Source organism: Panthera pardus, unplaced genomic scaffold (genome assembly GCF_024362965.1).
Source record: "Panthera pardus isolate Hobbes unplaced genomic scaffold, ASM2436296v1 HiC_scaffold_2, whole genome shotgun sequence".
Classification (NCBI taxonomy): Eukaryota; Metazoa; Chordata; class Mammalia; order Carnivora; family Felidae; genus Panthera; species Panthera pardus.
The window spans coordinates 148,972,365-148,995,965 of NW_026526765.1; the positions used below are offsets into that span (position 1 = coordinate 148,972,365).

The 23,601-nt window shown below is 55.7% G+C and overlaps 1 protein-coding gene across 1 annotated transcript in view; it reads right to left on the reverse strand.

Annotated features, from left to right (window-relative positions):
* Positions 1 to 432: 432 nt before the first annotated feature.
* FLT4 (fms related receptor tyrosine kinase 4) overlaps positions 433 to 23,601 on the reverse strand; it is a 43,356-nt gene continuing 20,187 nt past the window's right edge. Inside the window, 24 exon segments of the mRNA XM_053907624.1 lie at positions 433 to 2,356; positions 7,900 to 7,985; positions 9,098 to 9,218; positions 10,474 to 10,619; positions 11,128 to 11,233; positions 11,542 to 11,641; positions 13,439 to 13,550; positions 14,669 to 14,791; positions 15,374 to 15,468; positions 15,973 to 16,120; positions 16,254 to 16,342; positions 16,519 to 16,632; positions 16,990 to 17,094; positions 17,543 to 17,678; positions 17,974 to 18,080; positions 18,243 to 18,374; positions 18,477 to 18,623; positions 18,905 to 19,151; positions 19,153 to 19,268; positions 20,251 to 20,359; positions 21,456 to 21,582; positions 23,002 to 23,164; positions 23,331 to 23,358; positions 23,360 to 23,486. Coding sequence (XP_053763599.1) covers positions 2,155 to 2,356; positions 7,900 to 7,985; positions 9,098 to 9,218; positions 10,474 to 10,619; positions 11,128 to 11,233; positions 11,542 to 11,641; positions 13,439 to 13,550; positions 14,669 to 14,791; positions 15,374 to 15,468; positions 15,973 to 16,120; positions 16,254 to 16,342; positions 16,519 to 16,632; positions 16,990 to 17,094; positions 17,543 to 17,678; positions 17,974 to 18,080; positions 18,243 to 18,374; positions 18,477 to 18,623; positions 18,905 to 19,151; positions 19,153 to 19,268; positions 20,251 to 20,359; positions 21,456 to 21,582; positions 23,002 to 23,164; positions 23,331 to 23,358; positions 23,360 to 23,486 — 2,986 coding nt within the window. The 3' untranslated portion in view covers positions 433 to 2,154.

Below are 23,601 nucleotides of genomic sequence, written 5' to 3' on the forward strand. Positions count from 1 at the left end.
CCCTCTGGGCCTGCCCCACTGTGTGTGATGGGGGTGGTCAAAGGCACCTGCTAGGCCCAGTGAAACTAAGGGACTTGTGGCAGCCTGGGTCGGCCTGAAGCAGCGTTTGGCTGTAGTAGTCGGGGACAGAGAGTTGTGTCACTTTACCCATAAAGCAGATATTACCACGTGTTTATAGGACGCCAGGCTGGGTGCTTCCTGGCTTGGGGAGAGCAGCCGGGCCTCCTGGTGGTTCCCAAGTGCCCTCTGCTGGTGGCTTTGGGGAACTGCACAGCTGGGGAGGGGACCGGGCTCAGCCGCCTCTGGTGCCTGATCCTCTGGGTAGCCTGTCCTGTGGTCTCATGGGGCTAATGACTCCATGAGAAGAAGGCTGGAGTCACATCTTCATAGACAGCTGGGACTTAGCTGAGAACCAATTCATTGTAACTCAAAGACTGGCATCAAATTTATTATTATCTTTTGTTAAATACTTTAGATCTTTTCAGGACACATGGTCTATAAGGGCACGGTAGGTTGTCTTCCCAGTTTTGCGTGTACAGTTATGTGACAGGAGGAGAGGTGACATAATCAGGTGATATGCACGTAGGGAGGGTACTGGGGGACTGCCCCTGCACCTGCATCCGTGAGCCTTGCCCCTCTGAGAATGGCCTCTGGACTTCCACCAGGTAAACCTGGGACTTACATCTCCCAGTCAGGTGACAGCTTAGGAGGAGGGCCGTTGGGGACAGTGAGGATTACAGTCATACACGTGCATTCGATATATTTTAAAAGAACAATACACAATGGGCAGTGGGGGAGGTGTTCTGCCGGGCAAGCCCCTGCTCGCTGCACGGCCGCCTGTCCTGCAAGCGTCTCGTGGGGTGGGGGTGGGATGTCAATCTCCATGGTGCTAATTGGAGAAGGGTCTCTCTCCTGCCGGAGGTAGGGGTGACTGGGCAGTGGGTGCTGGAACGGGGAGTGGGGGCCCGGGCAGAGCAGCTCCAGCCTCCAGAGGGTCCTGGTCACTTCCCTGTGAAGGCTTGACCTGCCAGAGCACCGACATCAGGCACACACCAGGGGAAGAACACAGGGTTCTCCCCGGGGCCACAAAAAAGTCTGTTGATAGCCTCCCGGCATAGCGCAATGCTGCTGGGTCCTCTGGGCCAGCACCAAAGACCTTCCTCAGTGGGTCCCACGGTGTTGGCTTCTCATAAGGCCGTTCACAGCTTGGAAGGTGCCTTGGGTGGCAGATGGAGGACCCAGAGGGAAGAACCAGGCATTTCTCAAGCTGGACAGCTCTGGACTATCACCTGGTTCTTCCACTTTTGGGCCAGGCAGGTGGGGCTGGAGCCCTCCTCCAGCAAAAGGTGGCCATGGTGGCCTGTGCTATGTTGGTGTGGCCCCTGACTAGGGGTCAGAGACAAGAGTCGTCTAGATTCAGAAAGACCTTCCCTGGGCTCCCCTGGGACTAAAGATTTGAAAAGTAAATTCTTCACAGCAGCGCAAATAGTCTGAAGTTCTAACAAAAAAGTTCTGTTGGGTAGTTCTCAACACCCAGGGGAAGGTACCCTGTGACCCTGACACTTGGTGCTGCAGAGACCCCTGTCCCTGGAAGGGTGAGCTGTTCAGCAAGCTCAGGAGAGGACACCCCACCCCCCAATTCCTCATTTGTTGTTTGAGATGGAAGTACAAAGCTCTGTCTTCAGCCTTGGAGAGGCAAGAAAGCCATTCTCATGGGACTAGGTGCAGGGGACGGTGGGGCGGGACCTGGGAGACCACAGTACAAGTCTGGCTCCACCTCTGTCCCTGTGACTCTCAGACCTACGGAGTCCTTGTCAGAAATTGGGGACCGTGCCACCACCCAGCATGGTGGGCAGGGCAATCAGGGCTGGCCCCATAGGTGTTGGGCTACATGGAATCTGAGTCTGAAGGGAAGAAGGCCCCGGGAGATCCAAAGGGTGGCCTAGGGCAGGCGTGGTGATGGAGTTTGGGGAGCCTTGGAGCCTGGGTTTTATTCTTTCTAACCAGGGAGGAGGAAATGCCTCCTGGCCCAAGCTGAAGGAGAGGAGTTCCCAGCCTGGGCCCCCTACCCTCTGCTCACCATCCAGACACGTCCCTCCACCCGTGCCAAGGGTCAGAGCCCAGGGTCTTGGGGTCCTTGCCTGGGGGCCGCCCTCAGTAACAGTCGTCTGCAAAGAAGGGTGCACGGGCAGACGGTGGGCAGTCCCCCACATCGTGTGGCCCCACCAGCTCCCCATACTCGCTGTTGTAGAACACCTGGCCTCCCCGTGCCCCGCGGTCCGGCCTCCGCCGCCGCCCTTGGGTGTCAGGGTGCGCCCTGGTCACGTCCACATTCCGGCCAGGTCCTTTACAGCTGCTGAGACAGGGAAGGAGATGGTCAATAAGACAAGAAGACAAGAGGGACAGGACCCTAGTAGGGGGTCTGGTTGGAATCACCAGAGACATGACCAGAGCATCAAACAAGTCCAGAGCCATCAGGAACACAGGCTTGACGCACACAGCAAAGCAGGCTGATGTGAGTGTTGGCAAACACTGGAGCTTTCTCTGTCCCAAGCCTGGGTGTGGGATGATGGAGAATGCCTGCTCCATGCCTCCAGACCTATTTCTCTCCCAGACCTGCCCATCTCTGTGAACGCACCAATGCTGACTCAGTGGCTCAAGCCCCTGGGTGACATCCTTTCCTGAGCCCCTCACATCCAATCCACCCAGACGCCTGTACATTTTAACTGCAGAATGCATCCATGCCCCTCTCTGCATGCCCTGTCCTGCTCCAGAGCCAGTGGCCACCTCAGATGCTCTGCACTAACTTGGCACACCTCTCCTCCTCCCAACCCTGCCTCCCTAGGGCCTTGTCTTCAGGGATCCTTTCAGCTGGAGAATGTCCTTCTCCTGACAGACCCTCCAATGGCGTTTTGTCACTCTCAGGATGAACGCCAAGCTCCTCTCCCTGGCCTGGGAGGCCTTGAAGGTGCCAGCCCCAACCCCTGCGTCCTCAGTGATGGTCAGGTGACACTCCCCACTAAGCTCTCACTTTCTTTGAGAGTTTGCAAATGTTGCTTCATTGCTTCTGATTTTAATTTTGCTTTGCATGGTGCTAAGCCTGATGCCAGCCTGACTTTTTTTTTCCTTCATAAATGACTCTGCCTGGGGCACCTGGGTGGCTCAGTCAGTTGAGTGGCTGACTTCATGATCTCAAGGTTCATGAGTTTGAGCCCCACATCGGGCTCGCTGCTGTCAGCACAGATCCTCTGTCCTCCTCTCTCTGCCCCTCCCGGCTTGCATTCTCCGAAAAATAAATAAATATTAAAAATAAATAAATAAATGACTCAGCCTTTTTGCCTGAATTTACAGAATGTTTACCTTGAAAGTCTAACAGTTCAACTAAGCTTTGAGTCCAAGCCTACTGTTCTGGGTCAGTTTTCCTAGTCCATCTTTGGAGATGTAGATTTAGTTATTCTTTTCTAAGAGGGTTATCTTGAATTCCAAGTTTATTTTGTTAATTTTTTTAATCGTTTATTAATTTTTGAGACAGAGAGAGACAGAGCATGAACAGGGGAGGGTCAGAGAGAGAGGGAGACACAGAATCTGAAACAGGCTCCAAGCTCTGAGCTGTCATCACAGAGCCTGACGTGGGGCTCGAACTCACGGACCGCGAGATCATGACCTGAGCCAAAGTCGGATGCTTAACCAACTGAGCCACCCAGGCGCCCCTTGAATTCCAAGTTTAAAATACTAGGTCTATTTTACTGTCAGCATAGGCTTCCTCAGAGACTCCAATTTTACATAGATTGGCTCTTTTCTACTCAACTACTACACCACCAACTTTCTTTCTCATCTTTTTTACCTCTTTGTTTTGGTTTTATTTTCTTTTGTCTTTTCATGTCCATCTTCGGTGTCTTTCTCTGTAAGGAAGAATTATCATATCTACTGATCCTTGGGCACCCCCTCTCCAGTCTTCATTTTTGAGGGGATTTCTCTTTTATTTCAATTTCTTTCCTGAAATGTAGTCAACCACCATTTAATACTGTCACACTACCTATTTCCATCTGAGTGTTTGAGTTTCTGATTCCTGGTGTGGCTCCTTTGTTTAATTATGCATTGAATACACTGGAGTATGTATCAGCTTTTCCTTGCTTCCTTTTTTTTTTTTTTTGTTTTGAGTATTTACATCTACATTCTAATTGTTTTATTCTTATAATAATTCTGTATGGATAGTGATTATTTTTTTCTGTTCATGATTATTCATGCTGGGATTTCCTCAGCTAGAAGTATCTGGTTATCCTATGGAAGGGGCTTGGGATATGGGTGGCTTCTGAGGTTGCTTAATTTAGGAGTGCTGCACTAGACCTGTGTCTGTGGTGTCACATTGAATTCCTTCAACTGCATCCTCTGCAAAGGCTCCATTCTTGTCCTGCATTGTATTGTCACCTGGAGCCAACCAGTGACTTTGCTGGGAGTCCTGGGCCCCCTTGTGGTTGCTGCCACACAGCCATGCTGACCTACCACAAGCCCAGGGCTTCCATATCTTCCTCTTGCCTACACACTTGGATGAAATGCCACACTTCAGGGGGTGGATCTGTCATCCTAAGTGGCCCCTCTAAGGGCCGGGTGAGTGACCTAGAAGTGAGGACCCTATGTGGTAAGTGTGATTGGTGGTTCACAGGAGACAGGAAAGGACCAGACAGATAAGCTCCCTCCTTCTCCCTGCACAGAGCCCTTCAAGGTGCATTCTATCTTTGCACCTGTTTGGAGAATGTTCCATGTACCAAGTGAATGCACCCACCAGGTGACCTGCTGTACCTCTTGGTGGCTGGTCATGCTGTGCTTCCCAGGGAACCCCGTGAGAAGAATAGTGCTGTCACTTCTATTGTGAGGTGCAGTGTTGTAATAAATGTTTTCCTTGGGTGTGTATCTGTCTTCTGGATTCTTGCTTCTGGAGGACTCTTATCTTCTGCAACTTTCTTCCTCCTTCACTATGAAGCACTCCCTTTCACAAGCAGCTCCTTCCCAAGACGGCTGCCCCTGGTGCCTCAGACTTGCCCTGGAGCCCTGCTCTCCTCCACCAGACCTCTGGCTCCTCCATTATCTCCCCAGTTTGTCTGGAGGACCTTATCACACTCCTCTCTCACGGGACAGTCCCTATTTACTCTCCCTCCACCAGGACTCAGGTATGGCTCTGCTGGCCCTAGTGCTGAGTTCCCTACTCACAGGTAAACTTGAGTCTGTTTCTCTTGGTTACATCACAGGTATGGGCTCTGAGTGGCCTTATTTTGGGTGTTGTTTTTACGAAGATAGGTGGAGATTAGAATTTAACAATCACCCTATGACTCACCCTCTTACTGAATTATCTTTTTTTGAGATAGAAAATACTGTTTGGTAAAGGGACATTAGCCAAAAACTATTTACAACAATGCAGTTAGCATTAATTTTCCGAAACTAGGTTACCAATAGAGATCACCTGATGGAATCAAGGAAAACAAAAAAAGAGGCCAAGATGCATGGTATAGATGCAAGTAGTCATGTCTGGGTGTGTGATCCCACAACCACCAGCATTCACAGCGCTGCAAACACACCCTTTGCAGGCTGCTGGGAAAATATCCAATAGTTGGTTGAGTTGTAGATGTCATAAATACACCTACCAGAAAGGTGAACAATAGCATCAACTATCCTAACGTGATACAAATAAATACTTGTGGTTTAGTGTAAAATATTCAGTGACAACCTCATTTAGTGATTAAAAAACAGCAGAGGCAGAAGCCATGGTTTGTTCTGGAAAATTGTGTCAGATGACCTAAAAAGGGACTCCTGAGACAGACACAGACATCAAAGGTAGAACTGAATGGTCTGAAGAAAGTGGAAAAGGGCAATGTCTTACAGTATTGTAGTTCCTGTCATCTATTCATCCATTCATTCATTTGTTCATTCGTTCATTTCAATGTGGGGTTTGAACTTGCGACCCCAAGATCAAGAGTTGCACGCTCCAAAAAATGAACTATTGGGACCTCATTAAAATAAAAAGCTTTTGCACAGCGAAGGAAACAATCAGCAAAATGAAAAGGCAACCAACGGAATGGGAGAAGATATTTGCAACGACATATCAGATAAAGGGTTAGTATCCAAAATCTATAAAGAACTTATCAAACTCAACACCCAAAAAAAACAAATAATCCAGTGAAGAGATGGGCAAAAGACATGAACAGACACTTCTCCAAAGAAGACATCCAGATGGCCAATCGACACATGAAAAAAGGCTCCACATCACTCATCATCAGGGAAATACAAATCAAAACCACAATGAGATACCACCTTACACTTGTCAGAATGGCTAACATTAACAACTCAGGCAACAACAGATGTTGACGAGGATGTGGAGAGACAGGATCTCTTTTGCACTGCTGGTGGGAATGCAAACTGGTGCAGCCACTATGGAAAACAGTATGAAGTTTCCTCAAAAAACTAAAAATAGAACTACCTTACGACCCAGCAATAGCACTACTAGGTATTTATCCAAAGGGTATGCTGTTTCGAAGGGGCACATGCACCCCAATGTTTCTAGCAGCACTATCAACAATAGCCGAAGTATGGAAAGAGCCCAAATGTTCATCGATGGATGAATGGATAAAGAAGATGTGGTATACATATACAATGGAGTATTACTTGGCAATCAAAAAGAATGAAATCTTGCCATTTGCAACTACATGGATGGAACTGGAGGGTAGTATGCTAAGTGAAATTAGTCAGTCAGAGAAAGACAAATATCATATGACCTCACTCATATGAGGACTTTAAGATATGAAACTGATGAACACAGGGGAAGGGAAGGGAAGCAAAAATAATATAAAAACAAGGAGGGGGACAAAACATAAGAGACTTTTAAATATGGAGAACAACCAGAGGGTTACTGGAGGGGTTGTGGGAGGGGGGATGGGCTGAATGAGTAAGGGGCATTAAGGAATCTACTCCTGAAATGACTGTTGCACTGTATGCTCACTAACTTGGATGCAAATTAAAAAAAAAAAAAAGAGTTGCACGCTCCACCAACTGAGCCAGGTAGGCACCCCCAAGTCCTGTCATTTAAACAGCTATGTACAGGGCACCTGGGTGGCTCAGTTGGTTAAGCATCTGACTCTTGGTTTCAGGTCAGGTCATAATCTCTCGATTTCATGAATTGGATCCCTGAGTCAGGCTCTGGGCTGGCATCGTGGAGCCTGCTTGGGATTCTCTCTCTCTCCCCCTCTCTCTCTGTCCCTCCCGTAGTTGTGCTGCCTCTGTCTCTCTCAAATATATAAATGAACTTAAATAAACCCAGTAATGTACAAGTCAAGTAGGAGAATGAATAGGTAGACATGTAACTATTTCATCTATACTCTTAAAAGATTAAAGTTTTTTTGGGGGGGGGTGCGTAGGGTGCTATCACCTTGGACAAAGGGAGGTCATCTATCTGGGTCACTTTCTGTGCAGGCACACAAGGATTTCTCTGTAACGGTATTCTTATCAAAATAGGACAGCAGCCAGCTCCAAGTCACATGATCTCTCTGTCTCCTTCTGCCACTGAGCTTAAATACTGGGGTCCTGGGATGGTGGTGGAGTCCCCTGGCTACGGGTGCGTATGTACAGTGGGCATGGTGGCTCATACTCGATTCAGCTAGAGCATCCGTCATATGGAAGGAAGGTGTAGGGGACCAGCACCAGGTATGCTGAGCCAGGATGGTGATGGGGGTGGGGGCTATTTCGGGAGGACTGGTGGCCAAAGGCCTTGAGTTCCAGAGTAGTTTGCTTTGAACACACAAAAAGGCAATAGGCAACCATGAAAGGTTTCAGGTAAGACAGTGATGGGCATACCCAGGCCCAGCTTCCCTTTCTGGCCCTTTGCAGGGAAAGAGGTTCTGAAAGCCCTACCTGAGCCCGCTTTCTTGTCTGTACCTGCTCTCCAGCTGCTCAAACTCCTCGGAGGCTAGCACCATCCCACTGTCCGTTTGGTTATCCTGTGTGCAGAGAACAAGCCGAGGCTGTAGGCCCCCCTGAAGCCCATCTGCAGGCAGCTGCCCCCCGGCCAGAACAGCATGGCACAGACCTGCACTGCTGCAGACCTAACACCTGTCCTGTGAAAAGTGAGCAGAAAACAGGTGTCCGCCCCTCACTGGAGCATGCGGGGGAGGGTCACATGCCCTTGCCATGGAGGGAGAAACTGAGGCCCAGAGGGGCCGTGCTTGGCCGGCACTCAGAAGTTGGCAAAGCTGGGATACCGCATGCTGGGGGGTCCTACAGAGTGGCCATGCAAGCGCTCAGGGTGCAGGGAGAGCAGGAACACAAGGAGAAACTGGGAGAACATTGAAAGAATCTGGCAGCTCGTAGTGGATAAAAATGGTCTTCACGGAGACACATCCCAGATTTGGCGGGGTTCTGTCACCCTTAGATCGGGTGTGACTTTCGTTTTGAATTGCATGGAGGGGAATAGCACTCTCGTCAGAGCTGGGGGCCCTCCAACATCTTCACCTGGCCCCAGGCGACATGAGTACTCACTGACCAGGCCCATCCAGAGCGAGGCTGGAATGGGAAGGTTCCTGGCTATGTGTCTTGGCAATAGGCTAAGAGGGTGAGTTTGTGCTTTTACAAAGTGGACACGCGGGCTCCGGCTTAGTGGCATGGTGGGTCCACTCTGCTTGACTGAATCCGAGGACACAGCTATGTCCTGTGCCCTGTTCCCAGGCCTCCTTCTCTGGGGACACCATCCCCTTCTCTCTGGCCACATGGCTGGGGGGCCACCAAAGGGAAGCCCTGACCCAGGCTAATCCAATAATAACCATCTGGGAGGAGAAGCTGTCTTTCCACTGGGTTTCTATGCTGTGCGGAAGGAGACCCTGTGTGAGTGATGAGGGCACAGTGGGGAGCGGCTGAGGGATGGTGGCATCGCAGAGGCACACAGACCCCAACATGCCTGAGGTGCAATAGTGGACTTGACATTTCAAGGGACAGTCGGCACCCTTTCCTCAGCGACTTTTCCCCTGCCAGCCTCAGGAGTTCCTGGCACCTTCTCCCAGCAGACAGAGACCAGCCACCCTGATCTGGGGTGCCCGGGCCCACTGGCCCCACTTACCACGGAGGCCTTGTAGGTTGTTGGGGTCATGGGAAATTCTTCGAATGTTTTCATCCTGGAGGAGCCCTGGGTCTGAGTCCCTCTGGCCAGGCACCCAGGAAAGGACACACAGTTGTAGTATCTGTGGGGAGAAAGCAGGGAGTGCTGAAGAAATGTGCCCCAGAAAGCTCTCTCCACCTCTCCATCTGCCCCATGTCTCCCCAGGAGGACCCAGTCCTGGGATGAGAGTATGGGCCCTGGGTGCGGTGCTGGGCTGGGTCCCCCTCGGGTGCCCCCTGCAGCCATCTACCACGCGGCCCCCCTCCCCATGCTGAGCGGTGTCTCCTCTCCTGTGTGTGCGGGAGGAGAAAACCTCCTGAGGCCACTGCTGGGAAGGGCATGGGATGTGAGTGCAGAGCGCCCAGCCCCGGGGGGCAGAGGCGGGTGGTTGGCATGGAGCTGGCGAGAGATGTAGGGAGGCCTTCACCCCAGAACGGGCCTCTCTGTGCAAGGCAAGCAGTCTGGTGCAGCAAGCTGCCACCTGGCCTGTGTGTGTGGGTGTGTGTACACATGTGTGCCCATGTGCATGTCCGTGTGTGCGTGGGGATGACTGGTGGAAGGAGCCTCGTGGGCACCAGCTGGCTGTTCCTGTCTCCCAGGCCTGACCCTGCTCTATGCTGGGGTGCAGGGGGTGGTGGGTTTCAGAGAAACATAAAAAGCCTTCCTGGAGTATAAACAGCCATCGGCAAGAGACATCTGATCCAGAACTCTGGGAACTTAGGCTACCGTCTGAATCCTGAATACAGATTAGTGACAGGCCTACTCTGCTCCCAGGACCCCAAATTTCAGACTAAGGGGAAGTGCCTTTAGGGGCTATGAGTGCCAGAAGCAGAGGAGGCTGGAGGGTAGAGAGAAGGACTGAAGGGGTGCAGAGAAAAGCAAAGTGGCAGTCTATATGGCCTTGGAGGGGCCCCAAAGCTAACCAGGGCCTCCAGGGAGACACAGCCCCCAGTACTGTCTTTTAAAATCACTGTGCTCTTGGGGTGCCTGGGTGGCTCAGTTGGTTAAGCATCCAACTCTTGATTTTGGCTCAGGTCATGATCTCACAGGTCGTGGGATCAAGCCCCGCATTGGGTTCCAGGCTGACGGTGCAGAGCCTGCTTGGGATTCTGTCTCCCTCTCTCCTCTGCCCCTCTTCTTTTCGCTCTTTCTCTCTCAAAATAAACAAGCAAACATTAAAAAAAATTAAAAAAATAAAATCACTGTGCTCTCTGAGTTGGTCTCTCAAGTCCTTGTGGTTTGCTTTTTCTTGATGACTAACGAGAATAAAATATACCATGTTGGAACTGCTTTCTCCCTGCCCAGGGGATCCCTGGACCTGAGGCAGTGTGGCTGACCTGGCCGCCAGGCTGTGCCGGTGCAGGCTTGGCGGGCTGTCCTCGGTGTCGGCCTCGGCGATGTGCAGGGCCGTGGTGGACGCCTGCAAGAAACTGCCTTCCTCCAAGCTCTGAGAGCTGCAGGGAGCCATGCAGTCCTCCTCCTCCTGGTGGGAATGGCAGAGCCCACCAGGGTCAGACATCACTGTGTCCCCTCAGCCCCCACCCTCACGCTCAGGACTGCTGGGGCTCCTGACCGGTGAAGCTCTGTGCAGCAAGGTGCTCTGAGGTTTAAGTGAGCCTGCCTGGCGAATTCTCCCAACAGCCTTCCCAGGTGCCCCACTTATAAGGAGGAAGACACAACATGGGCAATCTCAACCCAGGGTCCCGTCCTTTGGGGCACAGTTGGTGTTGTGGGCACAGCCCTTGCTCACGCCTCTGGACCCCAGAGCACTAGGGTGGGCTTGAGCTGGCTTTGCTCTCTGCACCCCCAGGCACATTGTGGGAGGGAGACAGAAGTGAAAGGTGGGTGCAGGGGGCAGGGCTTGCAGACCCCCTGAAGGCCAGTCGAGGGCTCTGCATGGCCAAAGACGGGCTCTGACCATCTGCCCGATGGTCCTGGGGTTGGGGGTCAGAGGTTGCTACAGCAGGACAGGGTGGACAGAGAAGACTTACTTGTCGGCCCCTGCCCTGGAGCAGGTCCCCCAGGATCTCCACCAGCTCCGAGAACGCAGGCCTCTCTTTGGGGTCTCCTGACCAGCAGCTCAGCATGATGCCACGTCTGTGGGTAAAGCCGGCTGCTGGCCTGTGGTCTGAGTGCACCCGCACCATCCACCAGCAGACTGCCCAGCTCCCCTAACCTTGGCCCCTCACACCCTCACTGCCTACCCTGTCTTTTCTGCCTGGGGCAGGTGGGGGAGAGCTGTCCAGGGGCCAGTGGGTGGATCAGGGGTGGAGCAATGAAGTCCATCTGCAGGCCTCTACCCCAGCCTCAGGCCTGTGCCACCTCCCCAGTTCTGCTCCTTTTGCATGCAACACCCCCAACCCCACCAACCCCCCAACACCTACAGAGTCAGTGGGGAAACTCACATGGCGGGAGTGGCCAGCTCTGGGGCTCTCATCCGCGTGCCCTCTTTTAGCCGCTGACAGAACTCCTCGTTGATCTGCACCCCAGGGTAGGGGGAGGCCCCTGATGGCAGGAACAGGGTGAGGCAGAGGGTGGGTGGGGAGCAGGCAGCCGGTGCTCAGTCCAGCCCCCTCAGATTGGCTCTGTCCTGGCCCTTTATGGCAGAGGGCTCATCCTGCTGCTTCCAGGCCTGGGGTGGGGGTGGGGGCTGGCCAGCACTCCTGTCCTCCTATTATAGTTCTTCATTAGGTTAAAAAAGAATGATGGATGAAAACACGGTTGCAGGGATCCCCAGGGTCAGGGAGCCACACTGAGCCAATTAAAACAGGTTTGGCACAGTGACCCCTCTTCAGAGACACCCTCCCCAGGCATCCAATCCAATCCCTTCCTAAATCCTGTGGCTTTGCCTGCAGCACCTTGCCTCTCCTGACCACAGAAAAGATGGCCCTAAAGAGCCTCTTGGTCTCCCTCTGCCCCTGAGGGCAAGCCACACAACAGCAGGGCGATCCTTTTTATTTTTTTAATGTTTATTTATTTTTGAGAGAGAGAGAGAGAGAGAGAGAGACCGAGTGCAAGTGGGGGAGGGGCAAAGGAGAGGGAGACACAGAATCCAAAGCAGGCTCCAGGCTCCAAGTTGTCAACACAGAGCCCTACATGGGGCTTGAACTCACGAACTGTGAGATCATGACCTTAGCTGAAGTTGGACGCTCAACCCACTGAGCCACCCAGGAGCCCCAGTAGGGCAATCCTTTAAACTTTTTTTTTCATTTATATTTGAGGAAGAGAGAGAGAGAGAGAGAGCATGCACGCGCATGTGTGCCTGCATGCGAGCAGGGGAGGGGCAGAGAGAGGACAACAGAAGATCCGAAGCAGGCTCTGAGCTGGTAGCAGAGGCTCGAACTCAAGGATCGTGAGATCATGATCTGAGCCAAAGTCAGATGCTTTACTGACTGAGACATGCAGGCGCCCCAAGAGTGATTCTTTTAAGACAAAACCCAGACTGCTCTCTCCCTCACTCAAAGCTCTGAATGGCTTCCATGAGACTTAAATTCCAGGTCCTCACCCTGGTCAGCTCGTGCAGGGCATGGACCACCTCTCCTACCTCTTGCTGCATTTCCTGACGCCCCTTCCTCATCCCCTGCCCACCTCCGACACTCCGGGATGATGGGCCTGGTTGCCCCCTAGTCCTGGAGTGCTGTCTTCCCAGGCCTGCCTGCCCTCCCCCAGCCCCTTCATCAGCCAGGTCCTCCCCTCCAGCTCACACACAGCCCCTGTCTGTCCTCCTGTGCTCTCCAGGCCCTTGGATTTTTAGTAATAGTATTCATGGTAGTTGCTCTTTAGTTCTTTTACTTCTCCATTTGTTCACTGCCCAGCTCCACCCTAGTGTGTGTGTGTGGGGGGTTCATCTTGGTCCCAGGGGGCCCACCCAGGGACCCACGTGGAACTCTCCTAAGTAGGTACAATCCTTGAGTCAGCACCCAGTCTCCTCCAGGACACACCCCAGCCCTTGAAGGCAGGAGCGGCATCCCCAGTGACAGGTGAGGAAGGGGCTCATCCAGGGAGGGGACGATCTGGGGAGACCTGTGAGGCCTCTCCTCTGGGACCTGCGGTAGCCCCGGGGACTGCCTAGTAAACACAGGCTCTGTGCTCACAGAGACTGGAGCACACCACCCTCTTCCTGCTAGAGCTGGTGCCAGGGTGGCCCACGCTGGAGGCAGAGGGGAGAGGTGGAGGGCTGCTGCTTGCTCCAGGTGCACACGTCTGAGCCGCCCAGCCCCCTGCTTCACAAGGGCTAGGGTGCTGTGACCTGGAGCCTACCATCCTGCCTCTCCCCTCCCCCACACCCTGCCGTGCACTTACCCAAGGAGAAGATCTCCCAGAGCAGCACCCCAAAGGACCACACGTCACTCTGCGTGGTGTACACTTTGTCAAAGATGCTCTCAGGGGCCATCCACTTCAGAGGCAGCCGGGCCTGGGGGAGGCGGGAGGAAGCTTGTCCCCATGGAGGGAGGGAAGAGAGGGAGAAAGCCAAACACTTGGGCAGCCCCTCTCTCACCCCCAGTCTCCCCAGAACTCTGGAGCCACACCCCAAGAAAGGCCTTTGGCCCTTCCCACCCCTTCTGTGTTCAGAAGACTCTCACACCCTATAGGTGCCTAGTGTCTTCCTTGAAGTCTTCTGCCCTGCTGCTGTTCTCCCAGGTCTGTCTGGGCCCCTTTCTGCCCCTGAGCACTCTTAGGGGGGCACTTGGAACCCCTCCTCCTCTGGACCCCAGACCCAGCCTCTAGCGGAACCGGGACCCTGCACCCCCTCACCATCCCCACCTCATCTCCTCATCTGATCACTGGGTAGCCACTGGACGCCTGGCATCACCCCTGACCACTCCTCTTGTAGCTCCTGATGTGCCTTCCCCATCATCTGTCTCTCTAACCTCTTGTGGCCTCTACCTGGGAGCCCTGAGGGCCACAGCTCCTTCTGACTGACCTCTGCCTCCACCTCAGCACCTCTGCTCCCCTTTCCTCACGGCCTGCAGAGGGGGCTTCTGGAAGGCACACTGGACTCTCCCCTCCAGCCCCCTCTACTCACCCGTGAGTGAGAATGAAGGGCAAAAGCTTTCTGCATGGTGGCTATGCTATCAGGGTGGCCCATCACAGCCTAGACCCATCTCGCCCACTGCTCCCTCTCCAAGCATCTTCCTTTCTCCTCCGGGGGACAAACCCCTAAATTAGTGCCTGCCTGGCTGCCTCTGAGTGCCACCAATGAGACACACACTGCACCCAGCACACACAAACTTTTCTGTGACCACCCTGCACCATTCAGGGTCCACCTCTGCAGGGCAAGCATGTGGAGTCAGTCAGTGTCCACCTACTGGACAAGGACATGGGGCCAAACACAAGCTCTAGTTGGAACACCACGGTCCCTGCTCTTCAGCTCCTGTCTCTACTCCCCTGCCCCACGTGCCCTGGTGGGGCCTCTAAGGTCCCTATAGGCTCTCAGGCCTGCCATGTAGATGGCTGTGAGTCCCCCACCTGGCTCCTGGATGGGAGCTCCATGCCCCCATCGTCTGCCCTCCCTCTGTGGCCTGCACTCACGCTGCCCTTGCGCACGTAGTCAGGGTCTTTGTAGATGTCGCGGGCCAGGCCAAAGTCACAGATCTTCACCACATCACTTTCTGACAGCAAGATGTTCCGAGCAGCCAGGTCTCTGTGAATACACTAGGGGCACGAGGAGGTGTGAGGAGGGGTGGTCAGCACAGGTCCCCGGGGCCCACCCATGCCCAAGTCCTGCTCTTTCTTTTTTTTTAATCTTTCAAATTTTATTTATTTATCTTGAGAGAGAGAGAAGGGAGAGAGAGAGAGGGATGGGACAGAGAGAGAGGAGAGAGCAAGAATCCCAAGCAGCTTCCTTGCCAGTGCAGAGCCTGATGTGGGGCTCAAACCCACAAACCATGAGATCATGATCTGAGCTGAAGTCAGATGCTTAACCAGCTGAACCATTCAGGTACCCCTTGGGGATAGATTTCTTGCTCCCCTGACACTCTCCAGGGGCTCATGGAACTTTGGGGGCAGCAGAAGAGGCTGTGGAGTGGGACAGATTCCACATCCAGTTCCACTGCTGATAGCTAGAGATCTTGGGAAATCACTGTCACACTCTGGTGTCAGTTTCCTCCTCTGCAAAGTGGGAGAAACATCCCCTGACCATAGCATCACTGTGAGGTGAGCTAGGACAGTGTGTGTCTTGGTGTGCTGGTAGGTCTGCACCTTTCTCCCTTCTGAGGGGCCTGCTGGGACAGTCACCTTGCGTGAAGCGAGGAACTCCATCCCTCGGGCCACCTGGAAGCTGTAGCAGACAAGGTCTTCCATGGTCAGCGGGCTCAGCCACAGGTCCCGGGCTGCACAATGGAGTGAGGCGGGCTCATGAGGGGCCCCTTCCACAACTCCTATCTTCCACCCCTCCCCAAAGGGAGCATTTGTTCACCAACCCTGGCGTATCCTCCTGGTTGGGCCCCTGAAGCCCCTGGCACTAGCTCACTGGCGTGTGGGCCCCTTCTCCTGCCCCTCAGCATCCACTTTCTCTGTGACACCCACTATCTACTCCCAGAGCAGTGAATGTTGTTGCATCACAGGCCTTTGCACCTGCTACTTCTTCCTGTTTGTTCCCACCCTTGTCTGGAAGGCAAATGTCTGTACATCCAATGATGCACGAATCAAATGTCAAGTCTCTGGAAACTGCCCCTGTGGTGTCTTCCCTTCCAAAGGAAAAGCCCATTACACACTCTCCCATGTAAGCCCCTTCAGGAGGGCCCAAGTGAGGCCAGTTTGTCTCACAGTCCCCTGATCATGGGTATCATCATGCCAGCCAGACTTCTCTGGGCAAGGGGAAGCCAGGCTCTTACGTTCTTGGACCGGAGGGGCCCGTCCTGCCCCGCCCTTGCCCATCAGGAGCCTGGAGAGGAGGGCCCTGTCGCTGCTTCCTGGCCTCCGGTCAGCCTTGGCGCCTTCCACCATGGCGCGGAAGCGCCTTCGCTGCTCAGGGGACTTCTCCTAGGTATGAACAAAGTGGGTCTCAGGGGGGGCTCCGCCACCCGCGGCAGTGGCGCTCCCCCACCCTCTAGCCCACCTTGGCATCCTCCGGGTCCCCGGCAGAGCTCGGGCCACTGGTAGGGCGCCCACTTACAGCATAGGGGTTGAAGGCCTCCCGCTTGGCACGCAAGAAGTTGGAGAGATTGCCGTACTTGCAGAACTCCACGATAACCATGAGGGGGCCTAGAGCAGGGCGAGAGCGCGGCGCTCGGGGACCAACGGCAAGGTAGAGGGCTGGCACCACAGCAATGCCCCACTCCTCAGTCCTCCTGCCCCGCCCCGGACCGGCCCCGCCCATACCAAGCCCAGCAGGCCCCTCCTCTCAGGGGAAGGGGAGGGGTGGGGCACGAGCTCCTCACCATTGGGCTTGGTGCACGCCCCCAGGAGGTTGACCACGTTGAGGTGGTTGCCAATGTGGATTAGGATCTTGAGCTCCGACATCAAGGCTCGGTGCTCGCTAGCTGTGGCGCCCTCTGGAGGGGATATGGGGGCTTCGCGGGGTGTCCGGCCTGCCGCCTCCCTCCCCGGACCCGGCCCCTAGTCCGTGCGCGTCCCTCTTCCCCACCACCGGCTTAGCTAAAGTGCAGCTAGAGCTCTCACGCGTGAGGGCGTAGAGTCCCCAGCTGGTCCTGCTCGCCTCTTTGAGGCTGGAGTTTCGGGTGGGATTGGGAAGCATGACTCGGATCCAAGCCTCAGGCCTCCATGAAGAACCCTGGGTCAGGCTCTGGCTCTGAACCTCAGTTTCCCCTTCTGCACCACAGCTCTGCCAGCCCACCCAGAGCTGCTGCCCCTCACCGTTCCCACCACCTCCTGACCCGCAGACTCCACACCTTTCAGCATTTTCACTGCCACAGTGTCACAGCTGCTGCCCTTGTTGATTCCAAAAGCCGAGGCTTCCACCACCTTCCCGAAGGCCCCATGGCCGAGAACTCTCCCTGTGGGGGCAGGGAGCCGGCTCCAGGTGAGCTGTATGAGGGCGAGGGTGAAGAAGGATGGGCAGCAGGGGCAACCCTTGTGAGGGGCCAGGAAGGAAGGCCCAGGAGGGGGAGGAGAGGGCGCCTCTCTGCCAAACAGGAAGAGCACTGAGACCAGGAGCGGGAAGAGAGGGAGAGGAGAAGCTGACAGGAAGGCCCTGCATCCTCTCCCAGCAGGTGCGATGGGCCCACCCAGCTCAGAGCTGCAGGAAGTGACCCCGGGGGGCCTGAGAACTGAGAGCCCTGGCCAAAGTTCTTGGGATGCACGCCCAGATGGGCAGGTTGGGCCAGGTGGGGGCCAGGCATGACTTTCTGGCCTGAGAATGGAGGGATTTCAGCACTTCAGAGGCTGAAGCCCATCTGTGCAGGCAGGATAGGGTGGGTGGGGCAGGCTGGGCGATCGCCTCACCGAGGTGCAGCCGCTCCCGGGGGAACTCCCATTGGCTGGCATCATAGGACAGGTATTCACACTGCTCCTCCAGAGGCACCTCCCCGGGGTCCATGATGATGGACAGGTAGCCTGTCTTGATGTCTGCATGGGCTGGCTGGGGTGGGGGTGGGGACGACTCACTGATTTGGCCACACCACGGTCTTGGGTAAAACTTTCCCCAGGACAGATGGGATCTCCTTTGGGACTCTCAGGCAAGGAGGGGACAGACTGACAACCTCTGGTGGTGTAAGAGCCCAGCATGGAGGGGTCTGAGAGGCTTCCTAGGAGGTGAGGCTTCCAGGTGAGCCAGGACGGATGAGGATTTTATTTCTTATCTTACACGAGGTGCATGGTGTAGAGAGACCCCACAAGGAGCGGTGGAGAGGCTCAGTTGGGGGAGAAACGCTCACCCTCCTCATGTTACAGAAGATGAGGAGGAGGAGGACCCAGAAGAAGACAGCGATGACCCCGGTGCCGACAAGGATCACGATCTCCATGCTGCCTTTATCTTCGGAGCCTGAGTGGGCAGAAAGGGGCTACTCTGTGTGTGTGTTTTGGGAGGGAGATGCACCCTGCGAGAAGCGCCCTGTCTGGCGGGCACGACTTGAGGGAGGTGACTATGAGAAGGCGTCAAGTGCGGGTGGCAGGTGGGCGGGAGGGTGCAATGGGGAGGTTGGACCTTCCACGGCCACGCTGGCGGAGGAATTGACGCAGCCCTTGGCGTTGCACACGCTGCACAGATAGCGTCCCGCGTCTTCCTCACGCACGCGCTGTATGCTCAGTTTCTGGTTGGAGTCTGCCAGGTAGATTCCTGTATGGGGTGGGGTGGAGGTTCGAGTTCATTTTGGGTCTGGGCCCTTGACCTGGATAGCCTCTCTCTGCACCCAGCCCTTCGCCTGGATCCACCACCTACCGGACTCTTCCTCCAGTAGCCTCTCGTCTTTGTACCACAAGATGCTGGGCACGTGCGCCCCTGCCACGGGGCACCGCATCTCCAGAGAGTCGCTCACATTCACCAGGAGATCGGTCAAGTTCTGTGTGAGCCGCGGGGCTTCCAGGGCTGAGGGTGGGGGTCGAGAGCGAGCTAAGTAGCGCTGCAGAAAGCCTCAGGGCATTCCGGGAAAGGGTCTCGCAGGGCTGGGAGCAGAGAGTGGGGACGGATTGTGCGAAGCTCAAGGAAGGATCGGGTTTCAGCACAGAGTGGGAGGGCTGTGGACCTCCACAGCAGAGGGGTGGGGTGGGGAGGAGGAACCTCAGTGGCGGCTCAGGCGCGTTCTGGGAGGGGAGAAAGGCTCTTGGGGAAACACCGCCAGCCCTCTCCTGCAGCCCTGCCCGCCTCACCCTGCACTGACAGGTACTTCTTGTGGCAGTGCTTGTCGTGGCTGCGACGGTCCTGCACCTCGCATACGTAGTCGCCTTCGTGCTCTGGAGCCACGCGGGGGATGGTCAGGCTGAGTGTGGCGTGGCGCGCCCCTGGCTCCGCCTCCTCCAGGCTGGCTGCCAGCGGCGTAGCGAAGAGGTGCACGTTCTTGCAGTCGAGCAGCAGTGGGTTCCCGTGCGCATCGTGCAGCGTGGACAGGTTGAGGCGGGTACCAACGCAGATGCTCGTAGGTGTAGTTGTCCGCCCGGCAGCTCAGGCGCACGTCTTGGCCCTCTAGGGGTTCTTCGGATGGCTCGGATACTATGCTGAAACCGTCAGGGATGTCTGGGGAGGGAGGAGGAACCTCTGTGACACTGCACCCAGAGTTGGCGCACCTACCTGTCTGTCCCGGTGCTCGCTCTCCCTTTCCCAGCTCTCTTTGGACTCACTCAGCTCTCGATCAAGAGGGTGCATCACGTGTATTTGGGCCGGGTGCACCACCAGGGAGAGCCCCCTTCTCCCCAACACTGACCAGTGGGACTGGCTCCCTGAAGTCAGCCCCACCATTTCCTGCCTGTCATCCTTCTAGCTCTCTATTGGATAAACCCCAGCCCCGCTGCTGTCCCTACTGCTCCTGGGAGCCTGGACCATCAGTGGGGTCCTTGTCTGCACACTTGGTGCCGTCCTGTCCCATCCTCCCTCGCTGCTGATCACACTCCACCACTATCCCCTCCTTGAAACAATCTCATTGTTTCATTAGCTTGTGGCGATGCCTCGCTCCTGATTTCCTTTTGTCCCTTGGTCACACTCCTTGTCCGGCTCCTGTGGGCTCCTCTCCCCCCTCCCTCCCTGGGGGAGGGTGTCCTCTCTGGCCCCATCTCTCTTCGAGGTGCCCTTATCTACATGCCTGGGCACAGTGACTGTCCTTTAATAGGCTTCTGAGCATAATTGGGGGCACTAAAACATCTGAAAATCTGAGGAAACTACAGACCTTTTTCCCCCAGGAAACATGTACATGTGAGCCAGCTGTGGTGTGGGAAGGGGGTGGGAGGAGCACCAGTGGGGAGGTGCCTCCAGGGCTGGGGGCAAAGGGTGCCACTCCATCCCAGTGGACCGGCACCCCAGTTCATATGCTGATGACCTCCAAATCTATCCCTCCCACCCAGACCCAGGGGCCCACTGGGCCCCTGATGTCTCTCCTGGGTGCCTGACATCATCAGAAACTCAATGGGCCCAACTTGGGTTCCTTATCCTCTTCCAGGCCTTGTCTCCTTCCTCCTGTGCCCGCTGGTTCCTGACTCCACCCAGACCTGTGCAAGTCACTCACTGGTCACGTAGAAGTAGATGAGCCGCTCGTCCTGGCCCACTTTGTTGAAGACCATGCACTTGTACATGGCAGACACGTTGGCATCCTGGATCACCAGCTTGCTCACCGTCTAAGCAGAACACAAGCATTTCCTGCCCAAGTTCATCCCACCCTGACCTTCCTCCCTTTCTGCAAGAGGGCAGCTGTGCCCAGCAGAGTAGTGGGGATCACTGAGGCCTGGAGCTGGAGGGGACCAAGCTCAGAGACAGGACCAGGTGGGGAGCAGAAGGTGAAGCCTTTGCACAGCAGAAGTGGCTCTCTGGAAAAGTCAAGGACGAAGCTATGAACAGCATCAGCTGTGGCTGAGGTCAGAGGGCAGCATTAGGCAGGGCTACAGAGACCTCTGGGTGTGGATAGGCTGAGGCTGTGGCCATGTTGAGGAGGAGGGGACAGACTCAGTCTAGCACTGGGGCGGTCCAAGCCAGGGCTAGGATTCATGGTGTGGAGCAAGGCCAGCAGCTGGTCACTGTGTGGGACCCTTGCGATGTGTCACATTCACCCCAGGGCTGCTCACAGCACTTCTCTCTCCTGGATGGTGGCAAGGGGAGGGAATGGGTCCCAGGTCTGGAATAGGACTGGCCTGAAGGACTCTGGCCTGGGGAATAGGAAGCTTGGAGGCTGGGGGAGGAGAGGGCAATAGGCCCTGCCTACCATCCAAACACCACCACCCCCCATTCCAAGCTGGGCACTTCCTGGCCAGGCCTGGAACAGGAAGAGGCTCTGGAGGTGTGTAGGAAAACAGGAAGTGACCGTAGGAAGTGGGTGCCTTTGTTCAGTCCCTTCCCCCCCCCCCCGCCCACCCCCCCCCCCCCCCCCCCCCCCCCCCGCCTCTTCTAGGCATTGCCCCCAGGCTGGGCCAGAGGCTCAGTTGCCTTCGGTGGAGACCTAGCTAGCCCCAGGCATAACCCTCCTAGCTCTGGAGCCTGTGGGTGGCTGGGGCCCAGAGCCTGGATGGGCTGCCTTGAATCTAAGCTTCTCTGTCTAGGAAGCAGCTGGAGGTCCCACCCCCCATCCACGTGCAGGAAGGGGAGCTGAAGCCCAGAGACACTGCAGAAAGACCACCAACTGTCAGAGCTCAGCAGGCCTAGGGGAAATGGAGGAGGCCAGGAGAGGGCTCCTCTCTGCCTGCCTTCTCCTCCCCTATCAGTGGCACAGCTGACGCATACCTTATTCTTCCCCTCTACAAATTCGGTCCAGGTGTCCAGACTTTCAATGGGGTTCACCGCATCCTGTGTGGTCACCTCTCTCCAGTCACGGCACTGTGGCATGTGGTCTCTCTGCTGCCGCCGGCTGCTGGGAGCAAGAGGGGGCCAGGTCAGGTCAGGATATGGGCAGGGAAGGCCCCACAGAGGGTGGGGGTCGAGACTTTGTCATACTCAGAGTCATCTGCTCACACGTGTGGGGATTGGGGCTTTGTTTCTGGAACACTATCTTCCACTCTTTATGCTTATGGTCCCCTAAAAACCTATCCTGTGAAGGCTGCCAGACACAGCCTTCCCCAAAGGCCGAGGCCTGCTGCCTGTGGAGCAGCACATACCTGTGGCCTCATGGCCCCCTCTATCCTTCTGTGCCCACCATCCCCTACTCAAGATGTGTCCCTTCGGCATCCCATTCCTAGATCTCCCAGGGGCAGCAGAGTCAACACTTTTGTTCTAGGAAGCCCCCTCCTCCTTCCAGAGCTGTGGCCCCTTCCTGGGCTGGGTGTGACCCCAGCACCTTTGGTCCCTTGTTGGGATATGGGTCTGGGGTCCCAAGGGAGGCTCTTGTCTACCCCCAGCAGAGCAGAGTGGGAACCTAGGGTTCTGTCAGTTGGCCTAGAGCAAAAAGGTAGAAGCATCAGAGGGAAGCAAACTTGGAAGGGCCTTGTGGTCTAGAGGAATCTCTTATGAGCCTTGGATGCAGCAGGCCACCCCTACCGAGCCTCCACCATTGATGGTCCTGTCGCTATAGCCCCTCTCCTGGTGCGGCTTCTCTGTCACTTCCTTGGGTTCCCAGCCTCCATCCTTCCCCAGCCTGTGCCCTTCCACCCTGCCCACAAGGATCTCTTGCTCAATGGCAAATGTGACCTGTGAGCCCCCCTACTCCGTGCCCTTCACTGCTCCCTAGTGCCTTCCAGACTGCTGGCTACCTTGGCACCCTCTTCTCCCATCCCCTGCTTGTCCAATTTGTCCCTGCTCTCAGCAAACTCCTTGGTCTGTCTGTCCTGCTGGTACCCAGCTCCGTGTAGGGGCGCATGGCTCCTCAGTCGGGCGGGCAGGCTCTGCTGCTTACAGCCGTGACCTTGGGAAAGTCAGGGCCCTTCTCTGATCCTCAGTTTCTTCCTCTATAAGGGGTCATCATGAACACTGCTCAGGAAAAGTTAACTGGGCATGATTGGTGTGCCCCAGTGCTCAATACAAGTCTCATAAAACTAGCTCACGTCTGCCCACTTGGTGCCCAGTTCCCTTTGTCCTCCTGGATGATGCAGTTATGTGTCTTGGGGGCTTTCATTTCAAGGCGGTGGGTGGCAGCTGCACCATCCCATGTGCAGCCCAGCCTGATGGATACTAGGGAGGCTCTGAGCCTTGCTCAGGTGAGGTAAGGTCAGGAATGGCGGTAGGGTTCGAGTTTAGAGCAGGACTCTGGGGAGGAGTGCGGGCAGCGAGAGGGGTACCCAGCCAGGTTGAGGATGGGGCTGGGAAACAGGGAAGGACAGGCTGGAGCCACACTCACAGGCTGCGCTGGGTGAAGGTCTTGCAGGGGGTCCATGGCCTCCAGTGCCACTGGACGCTGAGAGGAGGGGGCACCCCATAGGCAGTGCAGGTGAGGGCCTGGCGGCTGTGGCGGGAGTAGGTGCTGGGGGAGGAGGCCTCCTTCTCGTGGATGTGGGGGGGCACTGGGGGACACAAGCAGACAGCTAGTCAGCAGGCCCCTGCCGTGCCCACCATTCTCTACTCAAGATGTGCCCCTTCCTGTAGAGTCCACCCAGGAACAGCAGAGTCCCCCGTCTTGTTCTAGGAAGCCCACCCTGCACCGTCCCTTCTCCCGTGTCGCCCCTGTACCGTTCACCACCAGCTCCAGGCTGATGTTTGCGCCACAGGCCGGCCGCAGAGTTCCACAGGGCGAGGGTGTAGATGCCTGCACTGGCCTCCGTCACCTCCTTGAGCACCAGGGCATGCGGACTATGGCGCCCGGACACTGACTTTCTGTCCTTGTACCTGGCCCGAGAAGGGGAGTTCAGGGGCTCACGTGCACCAACGCCTGCCCCTGTCCTAGCATCCCTTCCCTGCCACAGCCAGGCCCCTACAGGATAACTGCAGTAGACTGTCAGGG